Raw genomic sequence first — 17,824 nt, 5'->3', positions numbered from 1 at the left:
TTTTGTTTAAGAAAAGAATTGCAAGTTAAAAAGGAACTGGGAACCGGATAATGTAGTTTTTTTTATCTATATTTCATGTTTGAGAGTTGTGTCTAACGAAGGAACAATTTCTTTGTGGAGCAAAAGCATGAATTATGTATTCCAGAGTATGTACATACTCAATCTTATTGGTAAATTCTAGAGCTATAAAAGGCTGTTTGGCCATAGAAACTACATAAAAAATAAGATATGATCAGATTGCAAAAGCTAGACACAGTATAAAGGCGCGTCAGAAAGCTCCCAAACTAGGCATGGCAGAATTACACAAGGGAAAAAAACATTCTACCACTTTTGCTTGGAGAGCATCATAATAAACTCATCACCAACACCAAAATGCCTCATTGTGATGCAATAGAGACCACAACAGATCAACAGAGCAAACTTCTTCTGATCAAAAACAGAAGCGAACCATGAGTCATCATTCTTTCAAAATTCAAAAAATTAATTAAATCTGCAACAAATACAACCGCAACTAGATGTCCCTCTTTCATTTTTATTTTTTTTAGAGGAAAGGGTGAAAAATATTAACTCTCCGATAGGATCACAATGATATTTGAACAAAAGAATGTGGAGTTCGGAGATTTATTAGAGAATCAGTTGGACCAACTGAGCACAATAATATTTTCCCTGATCAAATGAAAGACACACGTACATAAATATATATACAAGGAAATAGATGTCTGACCTCCGAACGACAGGTTGGAGACACCAATGGTGTGATCGCTGTGCAAAAATATCTCACCAAAATACTGATCAACCAAAACCAAACCCTTCACTAGCCTCATGGATTGCAAGTAACAAACGTTCTTGAAGCTGTTCCTTAGAGGTATACTCAGGAAGGTCAAGTTGATTGAAGCTGAAGTTGAAAGTGATAAGCAATTAGGATGGCTGAAACTCATCATGCAGACATTGTATTTGTACTAAACGCATGGATGAGGACAGACTATATATATAATAATATCTACTTACCAAGTATGAGCTGATGGCAGACGATCAGGTGCTCCATATGCCTTGTGAATCTGAAACCTTTGCGGACCAGAGATGCCCTGCAAGGCCTTAAAGCCCTCCAACGGAACCTGAAAAACAGGTTACAACAAAGGCTACATATGTTACTAAGTGTATTTTAAAGGAAATTAAATACCCCTAACAAAGTTAAGTACTTTTACCCTAAGATGACAAACAATATGAGAAGCACCCCAACAAGATTAACCTCACCACCCCACTACCCCCAAAAAACCCTTGAGAATAATACATCACAACCGTTTACAGCATACTACATGGTAAAATTCATGTATTTGTGTTGCATACTTGAACATATATCAGTAACGAACAACAGTCACAACACATCTGGCAGAAGGCTAATATTCTCCAATACTTCAAGAACTATATCATAAATGAGGTCATGTAAATCTCTGACAAGGGAAATGCATTTATATCATTCATTGAGCCATATTTATATTGTAGGGAGGAACAAATATAAATGAAGCTGTGAGATCTGCTAGACTTAACCAGATAAGAATGGAACGAATATGAAACTACAAGTAACTTTTGTTATACTCAAATTAGGAAAAGTTTAAAAGAACTGTTGAACTTATAAAATTCATCACAGATAACAAAATGACAACTTATAAATGCATAGAACTATTCAGTAACAACTAATCTTCGACCATACATTTTTTATTCTTACAAAAACAGTTTTCTTGATATGCCCTATATGTTTAGGGTAGCATGTGATTGAAATATTTATTTATAAGATGACAATTTTATGTTTCCATCAGATCACCTTTGATGTTCCAGTCACAAATTGCAGTAATCTTGCCATGTCTTCTTTGTTGAAAGTTTTGACCACTTCCCAGAACCATTGAACAACATTTGATGCCACTGTATAGCCAGTATACTCAGTGTTGGCCTTCAAGTCATCCACTGTAGGGAGAATAACACCATTCAGGTGCTTCATTGGTGATTAAAAATATAATACATAATTTAACAAATGATAATACCAACTCACAATCAATTTCTGGAAGACCACTTATGAGAAGCTCAAGCTCTTTGTCATTAAATATGGATATGAGTTCTCGTGGAACCAATTCATTAAAACCTTCTAGGAAGGAATTGATTTGAGGACGGATGGCATTTGTCAAAAGATGTTCAGCAACAAGGTCAACATACTCGTGCTTTGTTTCTTCTGTAACCCTTATGTTCCTTCCTCCAGGTTTAAGCTCATAATCAGTGACCTATTTCAGAATTTCGGGAGACACCAAAAGCAAAATGGTAAGGAGAATTTTTCTAGAGTTAATATATTGAAATTAAAAATAAAGTCAGATTAAAGGTTAAAGATTTATGGATATCTATTTTTACTTTTAACCTAGTACACAGGCAAGACATGATAAGCCAAAATAAAATGCTCATTTACCTCATTCTTCTCATAAAGAATATGCTTTTCCTCGTCAGCATCCATGCTAAATGTCAGATCAGGAACATCACTCACATCATTCTGTTATGTAGATACAAAAATAAAATTAAATAAAATGCATACAGAAAACAAGTATATCATGAATACAAATGGACTGATATAGGCATATTCAACAAAGCTTGTTAGAAAAATCGATATGGTGGCTTATAATACCCAGTCACTTAAGTTTGTATTTTATCCAACTATATAATTAGCCTCGAACATAGGTAAATTAACAATTTCTGAAATCACAATTTTATACATGACTTCCCAAAACACACGCACCTCCCCCATGTCGCTCACCTCTATGATGAGGCTGACACTTCTCTCCCTCACCACCCACAATCATGACACTCCTATATGGCCTGACCCTTAAGTGTGTGCATGTTGCCTATGAAAAATAGCCAATAAAGTGTTAAAGATTGTAAATTGAAACTCACCTCCAACATCCATTTCAAATTCTTATAGTAATCAGGATCAACCGCTTCAATATCATGGTATGTAACCTTAACACCCAGTATATGCTTGTAGAAAGATCGGGTAAAGTAAACATCCAGCAGTTGCCCATCAAACAAAGCCTTCCCCACCTGCATGTAAAATCAGACAACTGTCAAAGATTCAAAACCACTCAACAGTTAACCAAAGTTTAATATTGGTGTCATAGACAGCTTTAACTATATATCACCCAGCAAAATAAAAGAAATCAGGGGGAGGGGGGGTTTATATTATCATGATACCACAGATAAAAAGTCTTTGAAAACATACCACTCGGCCCACAAACTTGAAGTATGAGAGATGTTCAGTCTGATAGACTGAGTTAGGGTTTGGTTGGAAAGTTGCATTGTTACCCACTGTTGTGAAAAGTAAAGCACCTTTGTCAAATATGACCCTTGATAGCAGCTGATACCATTCTCTGGTGAGACCACCTGCATCAATACCCTCTTCACCTTGAAATTGAACATTTAACCGCCCCTTTAGATCCTGAGTAGGACGCATCCTTAACTGATTATAAGAGTCCTCCAAAATATAAGCCCTCCTTACACTTATACGCAATGGCCCAGACAAGTGTTGGTCATGTTGTTGTCTTATTCTTGAGCGGAAATAGGCTCTCTTGTTATCAAAGTCAATCAACCTTGGCGCCTTGAGCATCATGGAAAGTGATTTCTCCAACAAACCTGGGTTCTGCCTAATGAAAGCATTTGAAAGTCGGCGATGCTTTTCAGCAAATCTTGTGAAAGTGATAGCCCCATCAAGTTTTCGCAGTGAGTCTCCACCACCTTTTACACTCGTTGAAGCTGAACAACCAGCAGACTCCTTGACTTCTCTAGCAGTCGCATTTCCATGGTCTTGCTGCATGAAGGATTCATTTGCTTGTAGCTTTTCACACAAAACAAAGAAAGCCTCAATAAAAGGCAATAATCTCTGTGTTCCTGGAGGAAGAGGTGGTGATGTAGAAGAACCTTGCAGATTTTCAGCAACATTTATGTTTGACATGTTAGGAGAGAAAGAGCTCTGTCCAAGCTGCATCTCAGCAGCACTTATACAATTACTCAGTTCTTGCCACAATGGCTCAAGCGCAGTATTTAAATTCCAAATAGTTGCTTGATCATCATGCTGATCCACACCATTATCCATATCCATCTCACCCACAGTATTAAGTGAAGTGAGTGAACTAAGAGCTTGCAGCACACGTAGAATGGCTGCACCAGCCATAGAACCAGCACTTAAACCAAGCATATTTGTTTTTTGTAGTGTGACAAGCTCACTTATGGCTGAACCAGTCAAAGCATGAGCTGATTCGGAAAGCTCTACAGTAAAAAACTTCCTATGGGATGGAACAATGAAAGCCAATTTCTTCAGCACTTCACCAGCAAGCATATACATTTTATCCGAGAGCCTAAAATAATGTCAAATTGGTCACTATTGTTCATCACAACTTTAGAAAAATATGGAGATGGAAATGAGAATTAACAGGCGAGACAGTATAACAATTTTTTAAAATGACATCTATTCTAAATACCGTACTTAAAAAAAAGGAAAGTATAAATATGAAAAGGTTAAGAGTAGCACCCTTCACGACCAAGAAGACTGCACAAATTCCGCAAATCAGATTGTGGCAACTGCAAGAAGATAATGTACATATCTACATTCTTCTTCCCTTCAGAATGGCATACACGCATATCTGCACGCTTATCTTGTTGATTAGAGTCCGACTCCACCAAAGGAGCATCCTTCTCAGTATTACTTGGGGCTTCACTGGCTGACAAATTTTGGGTATCTGCCATTTCTTTTTCAGACTGTGATTGACTTTCTAATTTTGAAGCTGCTGTATCAACTATAACTTGAATCAGACCCATTACCTGCTCAAGATGAGCATTGCTGCGTAAAAACAGGGGTCGACTCAAGAGCTTCAGAAAGAGGACTAGAGGAACAACCCCTGTCTCAGCTTTAGAGGGATTTAGTGTAGGTCCCTCTTCAGTAACCTTCTCTTTCCCTTTCTCATTTGTATGCACATTAACTGGACGTGAAGAATCAGAAATAATAGATTGATCAAAATGAAACAACAATTTTGCAACAGCAGAATGATTTGTGGCCAAATAAGTCAGAATTTCAAGAATTCGGCGGAACACAAGGGGAGGAAGACCTAGAATGAAAACATGATGGGAGTGATCAGCGATTCAGTGAACAATAAACTATAATATTGAAATAAGCACCTAAAAAGATTCTATCCCAGACAAAGTACAAATGTTACCATCCAACAATTGAGATTGACCATAAACTGTGTTTGAGTGACAACCAAAAAGCCTCTGGGAATTTAGTGTTGCTGATCTACTTACAGAGCCTTCAGCTTCAGGTTCAATCATGTCAAGCAAAAGATAAATAAGTGTTGCCATTGTAACAGTATGCGCACATAAGTTTAACAAGAGCCTTTGCAGAAGGCCCTTTCCAAGGGGCTGAAAAGAAGACAGAAAAATATTAGCGAATTATTGAAATCATAGAGACAAACATCCAAACTACAGCATATATGCCTCACCACACACACTGAATCTTATAATAAACATCTACAGAATAAACAGTAGGCACAGAATTAGGAACAAAAGGAATGCATTTTCACATTCAAAATGATGAGGTAATTAAGACTACCACCAGGAAGAGATTCAAGTTACCTGTGATAATCGTAGAAGCCGGATCAAAGCTTTTAGTGCAGTTGCATCAAGTAGTGGCTCACCCTCAATCTCCTTCACCTTCAAGCTATCTGTAAGAGCAGATCTCCTCCCTATTGTAACTCCAACACCCCGATCCATCACAGGCCGCCTGTCAAATCCAAGACCATTCCTTCGATTGTTAAGCCTGTGGCTGCTCCCAAAAAGGCTGCGAGCTTGATAATGACTCATTGCTCGATCCCTCAAAATTTGAGCTTCTGCAAGCAATGGAGATGGCAGTGCTGACAAAACAGCTTCCGAAGAAGTCAAAAGAACCTACAACAGATAAAATACAAAGGATAGTAATCATCATGTCATATTTCACAAAATGGAATTTCCTCAATAAATACATTGCAAATTAAGATTTAAACCTCTTCACGCAAATCAGCAGGAAATGTGGCAATTATAGAGGCATTATCCATGTCCACTGGCTGTCCTTCGGCCTGCTGGGCTACCCTTTGAGCTCTTTGTTGGGCCAACACCTCCGCTTGGATATCTGGAGGAAGAGCAGCCAAAAACTCGGGATCAATATCTTCTGCAGAAGGTGGCGCATAGGCTGGTGGTTGAACAGACTGAGCTTGTTGGGATGCTAGAACTTCTGCTCTTAGATCATCAGGCAGAGCCTCCAAAAAGGTAGGATCAATTGTATTAGCTCCAGAAGCTTCATTATTTGCACTAACTTGGTCAGCCTGAGAAGCATCTGGAGCAACCTCTGTGTTCTGAGCTGATAACAACTCATCCCTCCTGTCTTCAGAAACAGTTGGTTGCTCTGATTGATTTCCTTCAGCACCAGTACCAGCCATATCAACATCAGCACTAGCATAAATTGATGGGATATGGCAATCACCTGAATTAGGAGTTTCAAAACCAGAGCCCCCTAACTCAAGATTAGTATGCTGCCCATCAGCAGTTGATGATCCATTACATTCCATGGATTCAACTGGTACATCATGGATGCTAGTCAGTACATCAGCAGCCCTTTCACATTGTATAGCAGCAGCATTAGACGAGTTAACAAATATTTCCACATTCTCATCAGGAGTAACATTTCCTTCAATTACTGTGCAATCAATACCATTTGGCATGATGTTCAATGAAACTGGTTGAACTGACATAGGCTCATTAGCTGGCAGGTCTTCACCAGTATCTCGAGCAACTGAATCAACGTTAATCTCTTCACCATTACCATTTTCTTGCTCCGGACTTTCAATCTGCTGACACGTGGAGTCAGTTCCTGCAGTTAATATTGGACCATCATGAGAAGCAAGAGCATCAGACTTATTCTCTTGTTCTCCAGAATTCTGTAACTGTCGCTCAACAGGACTGCTTGCAGGAGCTACACTGTTCAATTGAGCTAGGAATTGTTCCTCTACTGCTTGAGCAATGGATGCCGCTTGTGCACTTCCTTGTGGCTGACCATCATCAGTCCATCTACCATTACCCAACACTCTTCTTCCAGGTAGGTGCAATGAGCCCATGCCGACAGAATAGTCTGTCAAGGGAGGAGGTGCAGCACCACCCAGACGGTCGCCAAACAGACTACTTGGCACATGATCATATGGAAGAATAGGTGCATCAAACATGTAGAAATGAGCCACATCAAGATTCCCGGATGACAAGGTGTCTGAATCTCGAGATGTAGAATTACCACTAGACGACCACATTGAGACAAAATCGCCAGATGGAGGTGGTCTAACAAGAAGAGGATGCTGAAAACCATTAACTTCAGTAGCAGATCTCTCAAAGGAAGACCTACCAGTCTGACGACGACGCTCAAAACTCTGAAGACGAAATAGGTCATCTACATTAACACCTTCAAAAGGTTCAGCAGCCACATCTATAAATCCAGGTTGTCCAAGAATCTGCAAGTGATCCAAGCCATCAAGAGCTTCCCTCCACCTTACCTCTATGACACGATTCTCATGAAAATCATCATCATCTTCATCAATCATCTCATCATTGTATTCATCTCCAAAGCCAACATCATCATGATCCTCCACATCAGTATCTGCCAAGGACATCATGCCCCCACCATCTTCAGCTATATCCTCGTCTTCATCCTCTCCATCATCATCATCCTCATCCTCATCACCATCATCACCCATATCATCATCTTCATCACCCATGTCATCATCAGCCCTATTTTCAACATGAAAAGTCATCTCAATTTGATCTGGGTTGTGCAAGACACCGCCCTCTCCCATCTCTTCACGCATGAAGTCCATTCCAAGTTCCATTGGTGGGTCTTGAGCCAATGTCCCACCTTCATCTACTCTCATATCCTGCTCTACTGATTGATTTGGATTATCAACACAATTATCACCTTGAGAAGTTCCTTGATCATGTGCATTATCCATTGTATCTATGATTGCTTCTTGGCTGCCCACATTCTGATCATGGGCCACTGCTTCAGTTGCAGATGGTGCTGTTATTTGATCATCAGATCTATCATTTAAACCAGTAGATCTTTTCTTTTCTGTCCCATCAGATTTAAAGATTTGCTCACTTGCATTAGCAGCTCTTGTAAGACCTTCTAAACCTTTGAGTATAAGATTCACAATTTTTGGTGCATCAGGATGATCCAAATCAACTACTTGCAAAATACTAGTTAGACACTGAATGATTCCCCCATCTATCATGCTCTTTGCAATATCAGGTGAATATCCAGAACCAGGTAAGCTACCAGATGACGAATTTTTCGACAAAATAGAATACACTAGATCAACAAAAGTGAACAGCCTCTTATCTGGCAATAAGCTGTTTCTCATGGAATTACTCTCAAAATTAGAAAAGGACATCAATTCTTTAACAAGTTCATTTGTCACTCGTTTACGCCCTTCACCAGATCGACCACACAAAACTACCAGGAACCATGAAGCCTTTTCAGACAACTTACCTCTCCAATCATCAGGTCCTGCAGATTTATCAACAGAGAGTGGTAACAGTCGATGTAATACATGATGGATAATACCACTATGTCCAGATGGTTGATTAGATCCACGGAATTGACACATTTCAGAATCACGTCTAAGTATAACACCAACTGCATGCCCATACATCAGAAGAATGTCACTCAGTAATTTGAGAACAAAAGTCACCTTCACTAGTCCTGTAGACTTTTCAGACTCAGGCTCTATTGACGCAGCCTCGTCAACCTTAGATTTACCCTTCACTTTCATGGTAGGTTCATCAATTTCCATGAATGTTGAGTCACGCTCAGATTCTTCCATACCTTTCATAGGTGGGTACTTTAGCACAATCTCAAGAAGCTGATCAATTACTTGAGTGAGATTAACAGGAACCTTCTTGTGGCTTTTCAAACATTTCCCCTGTCCATCATGAGACTTGCTTTCAGGTATCCGGACACATTCATTGGAAGATAACCCAGCCTCGATACTGGATGACTTTGACTTTTCTTTTTCTTTCTCCTTTGACAAAACAACAACAGTTCTTCCACCTGATGTTTCTAACTGACAAACTGCTGCTGCAGCTTTCATGAAAACGTTAGGATCCCTGGAGATAACAGGTGCCAATGATGTCAAAAAAGATCGAGGAGAGACACGCCCTGAATGGCGATTTCCGCTTAAAGTTTGTCGTATCTCCAACTCCATGGCTGTCTGTAGTGTTTGAGGATCTTCAAGGAGGTGCCGGACTATAGCTGATACAACAGAGTCATACCCAGGGAAAAAGCAAATCCTTGGAAGATTAAAAAGAGCAGCCAGACCTCCATTTTCAAGGAACTGCAAAGCTAGAGCATGTGTTTTTGTTAACCTAGCACATAATTGCAAAACTGCCTGCATGACTACCGCAGGAACATGTTGTTTTATCAAATCACAAGCAACATCCAGCAATTTATGACTCTCTTCAACAGTTGCAAATCCCGTAGATTTCCCCAGTATACTCTCAAAAGCCACTGCAGGCTCTTTCTCGTTCCCATTTGAATTTTTTTCCTTTGGTACAACTGTATCAGAAATTTGCAAGGAACCATGCTCCCCTGAAGAATCAGGCAGGGAACCAGTTTGAGTTCCTTCCACATTTTCAACTTTTGGTCTTGACTGCACCATTTGATCCAATGTAAGTAGCAAAGCACTAATGCATTTAGGAACAGGTAGTTCTTTCCCCAGCTCCTGTCTGCCTTTGAAGTTTGTCAAGATATCTATAATGGAAGATATAATGCCATTCTGAGCAGCAATTTCCCGTGTGCTTACATCCTCAAAAAGAAGAAGTGCTAAGATATGTGCTAACACACTCAATGCACAATTATCCTGGGAAAAATCCAATGGACAAAGTTTTAGCTGCTGCAGAAGATAAGATATTACCTTTGGACGATCATCACCTTTGCTCTGACTGCAAAGTGTCACAAGCAAATCTGTCAACTGAAATGACACTGAATCACTAGTCTGAAACAACTTCACAGATGCAGCAAGTATATCATCAACAGGAGGTTTCTTTACATGTCCCTCTTCAGTTAGCACATCTATAGTCTTCTCGGCAGTCTCAGCTTTAGTAGATTCAGAACTGCTTCCTAGGGATAAAGCAAGTGCCCGAGCAAGTTCATCATCCTCCTGGACAGGATCGTCAGTATGACTAAACAGCCACTCCATGGCCATTTCAACACTATTTGTTTCAACTCTTCTCAATGCTTCCTCAGCCCTTGCCCTTGAAAAACCCATCTCAACAATAGTGGCAATGGTTGTCTCATCAGGTGGAGGGGGCATGAATCGTTGGTTTGTGCTTCCCACAATGTTACTACGACTTCGCTTGACATCTCCGACACCAGAATATACATGTGTAACAAGTGAAATAATAGATGCAATGAAACCAGGACTACAACTACTAAACATGGGATGATTCCAGACTGGTAGGATTACATCCAAAACCTGAGATTGTAACATACGGACAAAAACTTCAGGGTCTCTAGGAACTGGAAAGAGTCCAATTGAGAGACCAACTGCAACTGGCTGAACAAGAAGCTCTGCCTGAGATGCCGAGGTTGGGGACAAAAGATGAGAAGAATTTACAAAATACTCAAGCAAACGACAGTAGCTTTGCAATGTATCAAGTAGCCATGTATTATGGGACAGTTTACCTCCTTCCCCTTTTTTACCAACATCATTGTCAGGTGATGGAAGAGAACACGGAAGGGTCCATAGCAACTGACTAGTAGCTTCAAATGTTGTGAGGAGCTCTTTAAATGTCCCATGGACATAAAAATTATTAACCATTGCAGTATAACAACTCCGACGCCTACTGTCAAATGTGAGAGCAGCCATATCATCCACAACCTTCCCAAGATATCTACATTTTACAGAAAGTGACAGTTCAAGTCCAGAAGCATAAGTAGAATGCCCAGAGAAACTAAGGGCTTCAAGAAAATTTGTAGCTAAAACAGCTCCAAGAGTCTTTGAAGCTGAACTGAGTGACCCAGAATCAGCTCTGCGACGATTTGGCGAAGTGAATCCCTTCACAAGGGCTGTGAAGAAAGAGCGCAAAGTTGAGGCCAATTTGTTAAGAATCTCTGAAACAAGAACATCGGGGCTTTTCTTTTTCATATCTTGGGATGAAGGTGCTTCCAGGCCACTAGGAGGTGCTTCTGAATCAATGTTTAAAGCTTCCAAGTGACGACCAGTCCTGCCACCTCGTATGCGAGATATTCCATGCCGACTTCGACGATGCAAACTTTCTCCAGCACGAACTACAGAAAGGAATTCTCGTTCCCCACTCCACAGGGAATGTGAACCATTCCTACCAAAAACTGGGTTTGTGTATCTTACTGTTTGAATATTTGAATCATCATCACTCTCTCTTTCAACAGCAGTAGATGGAGGTACCTGTGAAACCTCAGGCTCTTGATCAGCATTCTTCTTTTCCTCGGCCTTAGAATCATTGCACAATGATATTTGCCAAATTATTTCCTTGTAAGTTTTCCCAAGATCTTTCAACACATCAGCATCTGAAGTGCTTAGTTCAGAGACAACAGTGCTTGTTCCCTTCAACAAAAATACAGAAAGAGTTAAGACAGCTTCAAGACTAGAAAGATATTTCAACACCTTTGTCTGCTTTGCAGATTCCACTAGAGCAAGTTGGGTCCCTCCCACCAAATCTAAAAGCTCATTAGTAGATCTTAGATGCTCCCTTAAGAACGAGCATACAGCCCGAGCAAGAGAAACATAGTGTTGTGGTGAGAAATTCTTGAAGGCAACAGATATGCTGTGCCCAACAGAAACAGAAGCTGGCATCAAAGGTAATGTAACTAACTGGAGAATAGCTTCAATTCCCTTTTTCTCAACAAATATACGACATGTATCAGCATTCTGAAGAATTGTCTCAAGTAGACGAGCAATATTGTTAACACAATCTGGTAGAAACGACTCAACATTCATTATTGACATATCCGGAGATGGCTCAGAAATATGCCCTGCATCATCAGCCTTAGAAGACTCATTATTAGGCAAGATCAAATTCTTTTCCTCACCATCCATTTCCATTGGAACCGATGTTGAAGAGCTTGGATCAGAACTCAAGGATGAGGATTCCACTGCAGAACCAATTTTTGAGATACTTTCCAAAATCTCGACTAACATTTCCACTCCAGGACCACGCAATGAAGCAGCATGGCGCATTAATTCATCCAATCCACTAGACAAAGATGCAGGTGTGTCCCCTGCCAGAGCACGCAAATATGTTTTAGAAGTAAACACTTTCACAAAACACCTCAAAGAGTTCCTATCTTTTACAGCCTGCAGGCCATTACTATTTAAGCACAAGGCATCCAAACACTGGGGGATGCATGTAATGGCTTCTGAAGAGTTGAGAACATCATCCATTATAGCATCCAAGAAGGCAGACGGAAGACCAGCTGCATCCAAAACAGGAAAACATGTAGGATCCTTTTGTATTAAGTCACTCATGACAGTAGCTGCAAGAGAAAAAACTCCACCACCAAAATCTTTCGCTCTTCTAAAAATTATGCATAAGCAATGAGGTAGAACATTCTCTTCAGATCCATAGATACGAGCAGTATTTCCAGGGGCATAAGTTCCCAGGGATATAGCACGCAATAAAGCTTTCATTAGCAACCGACGGTGATATGAAATTAATGGTTCAGAATACAATGGTTGTTGCACATCATCCAATCTTGAAGAACTTCTAACCATATTGACACTTCTTGAACTAAACTCAGATTTTTCATCTGGCTGTTTTCCCCCATTTTCTACATGGGACACTTCAATCTTTAGGCGAGAGATGGTATCATCCAAACCTCCCAAATCTCTGAACAGAGCAGCAGCCGGATTACTGTAATCCATAAAAGCCTCTAAAATGCGCACAGACTTTTCAACCAAATGCAAATGCTGTGGATTTGTATCTTTAAGGAGGGGTAGCAGAGTAGGAATAAATCCTGCTTCACGCATGGCAGAGCATCCTGATGATGTCGAAACCAACACACTGACAAGAGACAAAAGAGCTTCTGCAAAATAAACTGACCATTTTGAGGTATCACTAATAACAGAGTCAATGGCTTTTTGCATCAGGCTAGATAAGATGCCACGGTGCCCACCAGATGTAACTGCAGTTTGTACTGACTGTTGACGGGAACGATCTTGGCAAAGAGCAGCTAATGCATGCAAACATAAAATCCGAATTCTTTCCAGAACTGCATCTTCATAACTTAGTAAGGACACTAATTCATTGATAAATCCAGGCTCAGCATTGAAGAACGAAACCAGGTCATCGGCATCAGCACAAGCCTGAATTAATACTATGAAGGCATACAAACGAATGCATGTATATTGCTGTCTAGAAGCCAAAGAACCAAAAGCCCTAGCATACCGTAGTCTAGACAATAAAGAAAATCTTAAACTGGCAGGCACCTTATATTCTGTAACTAACTTGTGCAAAAGCTCGAGATCAGTTTCCACACGTTTGTCAATATCACATAAGTGTATAATTTGCAAGCCTTGGACCAAGGGTTCAGCCACTTTTATGTCCCTTTCTGACTCATTTAAAGCATAAAATTCGAAATGAAGCGTACAACCCAATTCACAAGCAATACGATCACAACCATCAGGTACGCAAGATGCAATCAGTCCAAGTCCTTCCTCCTTTCCACCCCATCCTTGGGCAAGAGCATACAATTTTGAATTCAACGAAGTATCTCTTATGGAGTACTTTCCAACTGTTTTCTTCAAAAAGGTAGCCAAGGTGTCTAAGCTAGCCTCAACCACATCTGGATCAGTAGAAGCAAGCAATGCAGAGAGATGCTGCTGCAGACACACAGAAACACATGCAGCATCAATGCTAGAGGTATGAAAGTGTAACATATTTAAAAATAAAATACATAAAACAGGTCACCAATAAAAAAGGGAACACACAAAAAGCAATAAACTTATCTTAGCTCTCCTTATTATGAAAACTAAGGTGGAAAAGCATTACTTAAGGGAAGATGACATACCTCATATGAACTGTAGAAATGCTTATTTGTGCAATTATCCAAAATTGTTCTAATGACACGAAGAATTTGAAGAATGGCTATTCTAGGGAATGGAGGGTCCAAATCAAGAAAATCATCATCAATCAGCAGATCCTTCCTTGGTTTTATGTACTTCTCAAAGTATGAATCAAAATGGTTAAAGAGATCAACCCAGTGATGAAAATCTCCCTGTACAAGAAAATAAAAATAGCAATGAATCAAGCACATCAAAACAAATGTGTGTTTGTATCTAAGACAAGGCCATAAAGTTACCTTATCAAACTCCCAAACAAAACCCTTCAAAGGTTCTTCTATCTTCTCAAGTGGAACTGAAGTAACACGATCAATAAAACATCGAATTTTGGGAGGCTGCAACCAGTCAACAAAAAGGTAATTCATACAATATTTTAATTGATCTATCAACATGTTCATCTCACACTGAAATTAAAATAATCAACTACAAAAAATATATAACTAAGATAATAAAAGAGCACACTACATAACTAAAGTCATAACCATGTAAAAGATCAAAGAGTAGGCCAATTAATTAAACACGTAACTTTATATATTAAACACAGAAACTGATTTCCAGCTGATAAATAGAAATTGCAACAAGACACAACATACAAAATACTTTACCAATTGCGAAAAATGCAAAGTTACTAAAAGAAAACTTGTGGAAGGCAATATTCTAGTTCTTAAAGCAAACCTCTACTCAAAATATTAGACAGAATTCACTAGTATTGCATTGACAATATGATTTAGGCAAAATGAACTAAAATAAAACACATAAATAACAACTAATAACCCATTAGTATGGGTAGCTGAATCAATTGAACAAAGGCATTGGCATCTATCAAGTTGAGAAAATATAATCAGAAGTTTTAAAAGTAATAACATCACATCTTGCATCTTCAAAATTGCCATCTCCAATCCAATTTAAGCAAATTAGGATTTCCATGTCCATAGAAGTATGGAGAACAATACATCTATATATAGCTTGTTTCCAGCATAACAGGGTTACTTTCCTTCCGAAGACATTTTGGTTTAATATTCAGAGAAAAAAATGTGTATAACACATTATACGGGTTTTTGTTAAGAAAAAATAAAGTATCAATCTATTAAAAGGTTTACATGTTGTGCTATGTATAAAAGTTGCAATAAGGAAATCAAAAAGTGTGATGCTTTAGAATTGTGAAACAGGGACTTGATATATATGGAAGAAGCAAAAGATAAGAAAATACACATCCCATATTAGGACATTAGAATCAGGAATTAATCAAACTACAACCAAGTCAAAATCAGAAACTAAAACATTTATTAATCTTTGCAAATCGTAGTGCATGTTACAAATGCAACATTCTAACACTGATTGGTCCCTTTGTTGGTTCATCAATTGTTACAACCATAACCTTAGCTTACGTTAAAGCCATCAGCTGACACAGCATAGTACATATTAAAAAACAACTAAAGATGAAAGGTTGCATTTTAACGAGGATAGCTAATATGCAAATGACAACAAACATATTTCATGCTATACTATTCCCTAATTTTCAAGTCAATTGTCCCTTTAATTTCAATGCAAAATACAACAATAGCAAATTTTTAATGAATCCATGCAAAATACGAAACATGCAATTCAGACAAAAGAAAGCGTCACCATATTTGCATTGTAACAGTATCAATCACTCTTTTCCTGCATTTAAGAATTTCAAGAATAAAAATCATAGTATCTCTTCTATGAGAAGAAAAAATCTTCCGCAAAACTTGATCAACTAAAGCTAGATCATACATAACGTTAAAGCAAAAGTCATTAAGGTTCCAATAACTACTCAACAATACGACAGACAACGGAACTTAAAAAGGGTAAAATTCATCTAAAAAAATCCCAGCTTGCCAACACCAACAGTAAGCATCAAAAGTCCCTCGTCAATAAACCGAACAAAATCGCATATAACAATTTGCACACGAATCAGTGAAAACTCATCAAAAACTGAAAAGGGGAAAATGGAAATAATATAAAAAAAAGTTGCAACCCAGAAATTAAAAAGGACAACCCAGAAAAATAAATTAATTAATTAAAAAAACACCATAAACCCCAACAACAAAAAGACTGAATTAAGGAGAAGAAACGAATAATCGTAAAATTGATGATTAAACAGAAGAATCGGCGTATAAATGAAGAATCAGAAAAGAAAGGAAAATAAAAAGGAAACCAAAAACTAACCACTTCAAGTGCCCTTTTCCTCTTCAACTTCATCTTGGAACTAAGAGCATCGAAGGGAAGAAAATAAAATAAGATTTTGCGAGTTGATCAATCCCCGACCAACAATCGAGAATTGATCCCAATTCTGGAAAGGAATGAGAAAATTGAAGTGAAAGTGAGGAGAGAGAGAGAGAAGGAGAAGATTAGAGGAAGCGAGAAACCCAACTGAGAGAAGAAGCTGCACACAATAACGTGGTTTTCAATTCCAATACCCTTCTATATATTCACAACAAAAAAACTATCATAAATTTAATTAAATATAATAAATAGCACCACCTTATTATTATAAATCAAAAATTAACAATTATTATATTACTACATATTATTATTATTAGATGAACACTAAAAAGGCAAAAAGGGCACACATTTGCTGATTAAATAATTTTGTTAAAAATATGTTCCATCACTAATTTTTTTTTTCTTTTTTGGTGGATTCCTTTCTCCTTTCTTCTTTAATATCTTGAACACTCTGGATATTAAAAAATTGTACTTTTTTTAATCTTCCAGAAATGGAATATATCCTTGAAGAAAAAACAGAACTGCATAAGGTTTTTTTTTTCTTATGTAAAAGCAATATTATAAATTTCAATTATCAAAGTGTTGGTTATCCTTTTATTTGGCTATTTTATTTTTTAATTTTTCCTATCAAATCGTGAATTTGATTTTTAAGATTCCAAGTTTTCAGCTATGTTGCAAACCAGAACAAAAATCAGCAATATTATTTGGCATTTGCAGAGCTTTTCATGGTGAAACACTGACTTTTCGGTTTTTATAAATACTTTTCATTGTGAAATCTTTTTCTGAATAAATATTGTAAGCAATTTGATGGGTCATGTTAATAGAATCAAAAAATATCAAAAAACTATGAACTTGTGAAATTCAAAATATAAAAAACACGGTTTATTATAAACCTTTACTGTATTATTTTATTAAGTGAAATATTAAATAGTGAAGTCTTTTAAATTTGTTAACAAAAATTATAAAGATTACTTCTTTCATTTGAGATGCATAAATTTTCTGTGTATTCGTAGGGTTAAATATATGTTTTGTGATATTAGTGTTTTTTTTTTGTTCTAAAAATTATTTTTTCTTACATTTTAAAATATTGATTTTAGGCATAGTATTAATTTCTCTTACAAAATGTTGATAGTGATAACATCATATTGATGTGATGTTATCAAGTGACATATTTTCTTAAACTAAAAACAAAATAACCAACTTAAAAAAGGCTTTAAAAATATTACAAAATGATATATTCAAATAATAATATATTTTCTATCTTCACATTTACATTAGTCTTTTCTCTTCTTCTTTTTCTTTCAAAACTTCATTCATTCTGATTAGTACTAATTGTGGTAAAAAATGTCAATATTATAATTGTTTGAAAACTGTTA

At 37.8% G+C, this 17,824-nt stretch overlaps 1 protein-coding gene across 3 annotated transcripts; it reads right to left on the bottom strand.

Annotated features, from left to right (window-relative positions):
• Positions 1 to 107: 107 nt before the first annotated feature.
• Positions 108 to 16,668, bottom strand: LOC137811697 (E3 ubiquitin-protein ligase UPL1). 3 transcript variants are annotated; one of them, XM_068613525.1, is made up of 15 exons: positions 16,392 to 16,668; positions 14,438 to 14,533; positions 14,147 to 14,353; positions 6,066 to 13,958; positions 5,659 to 5,970; positions 5,244 to 5,445; positions 4,562 to 5,135; positions 3,257 to 4,388; positions 2,932 to 3,078; positions 2,453 to 2,533; positions 2,048 to 2,273; positions 1,823 to 1,962; positions 1,009 to 1,115; positions 725 to 895; positions 108 to 426 (listed from the first exon to the last, which is right to left on the bottom strand). In XM_068613525.1, exons 1-14 carry the CDS (start codon positions 16,422 to 16,424, stop codon positions 793 to 795), a joined length of 11,253 nt encoding a protein of 3,750 aa, XP_068469626.1. In that variant the 5' UTR covers positions 16,425 to 16,668; the 3' UTR covers positions 108 to 426; positions 725 to 792. The 3 variants fall into 3 exon arrangements, with proteins under 3 accessions (XP_068469626.1, XP_068469627.1, XP_068469628.1); XM_068613526.1 differs by having other exon boundaries at positions 108 to 423; XM_068613527.1 differs by having other exon boundaries at positions 6,066 to 13,955; positions 16,392 to 16,658.
• Between the last annotated feature and the right edge of the window lie 1,156 nt (positions 16,669 to 17,824).

The sequence above is a fragment of the Phaseolus vulgaris genome, chromosome 2, assembly GCF_051622355.1.
Source record: "Phaseolus vulgaris cultivar YP4 chromosome 2, ASM5162235v1, whole genome shotgun sequence".
NCBI lineage: Eukaryota > Viridiplantae > Streptophyta > Magnoliopsida > Fabales > Fabaceae > Phaseolus > Phaseolus vulgaris.
The sequence above is the reverse complement of the archived record's forward strand: the minus strand, read 5'-3'. Positions and strand labels throughout refer to the sequence as shown.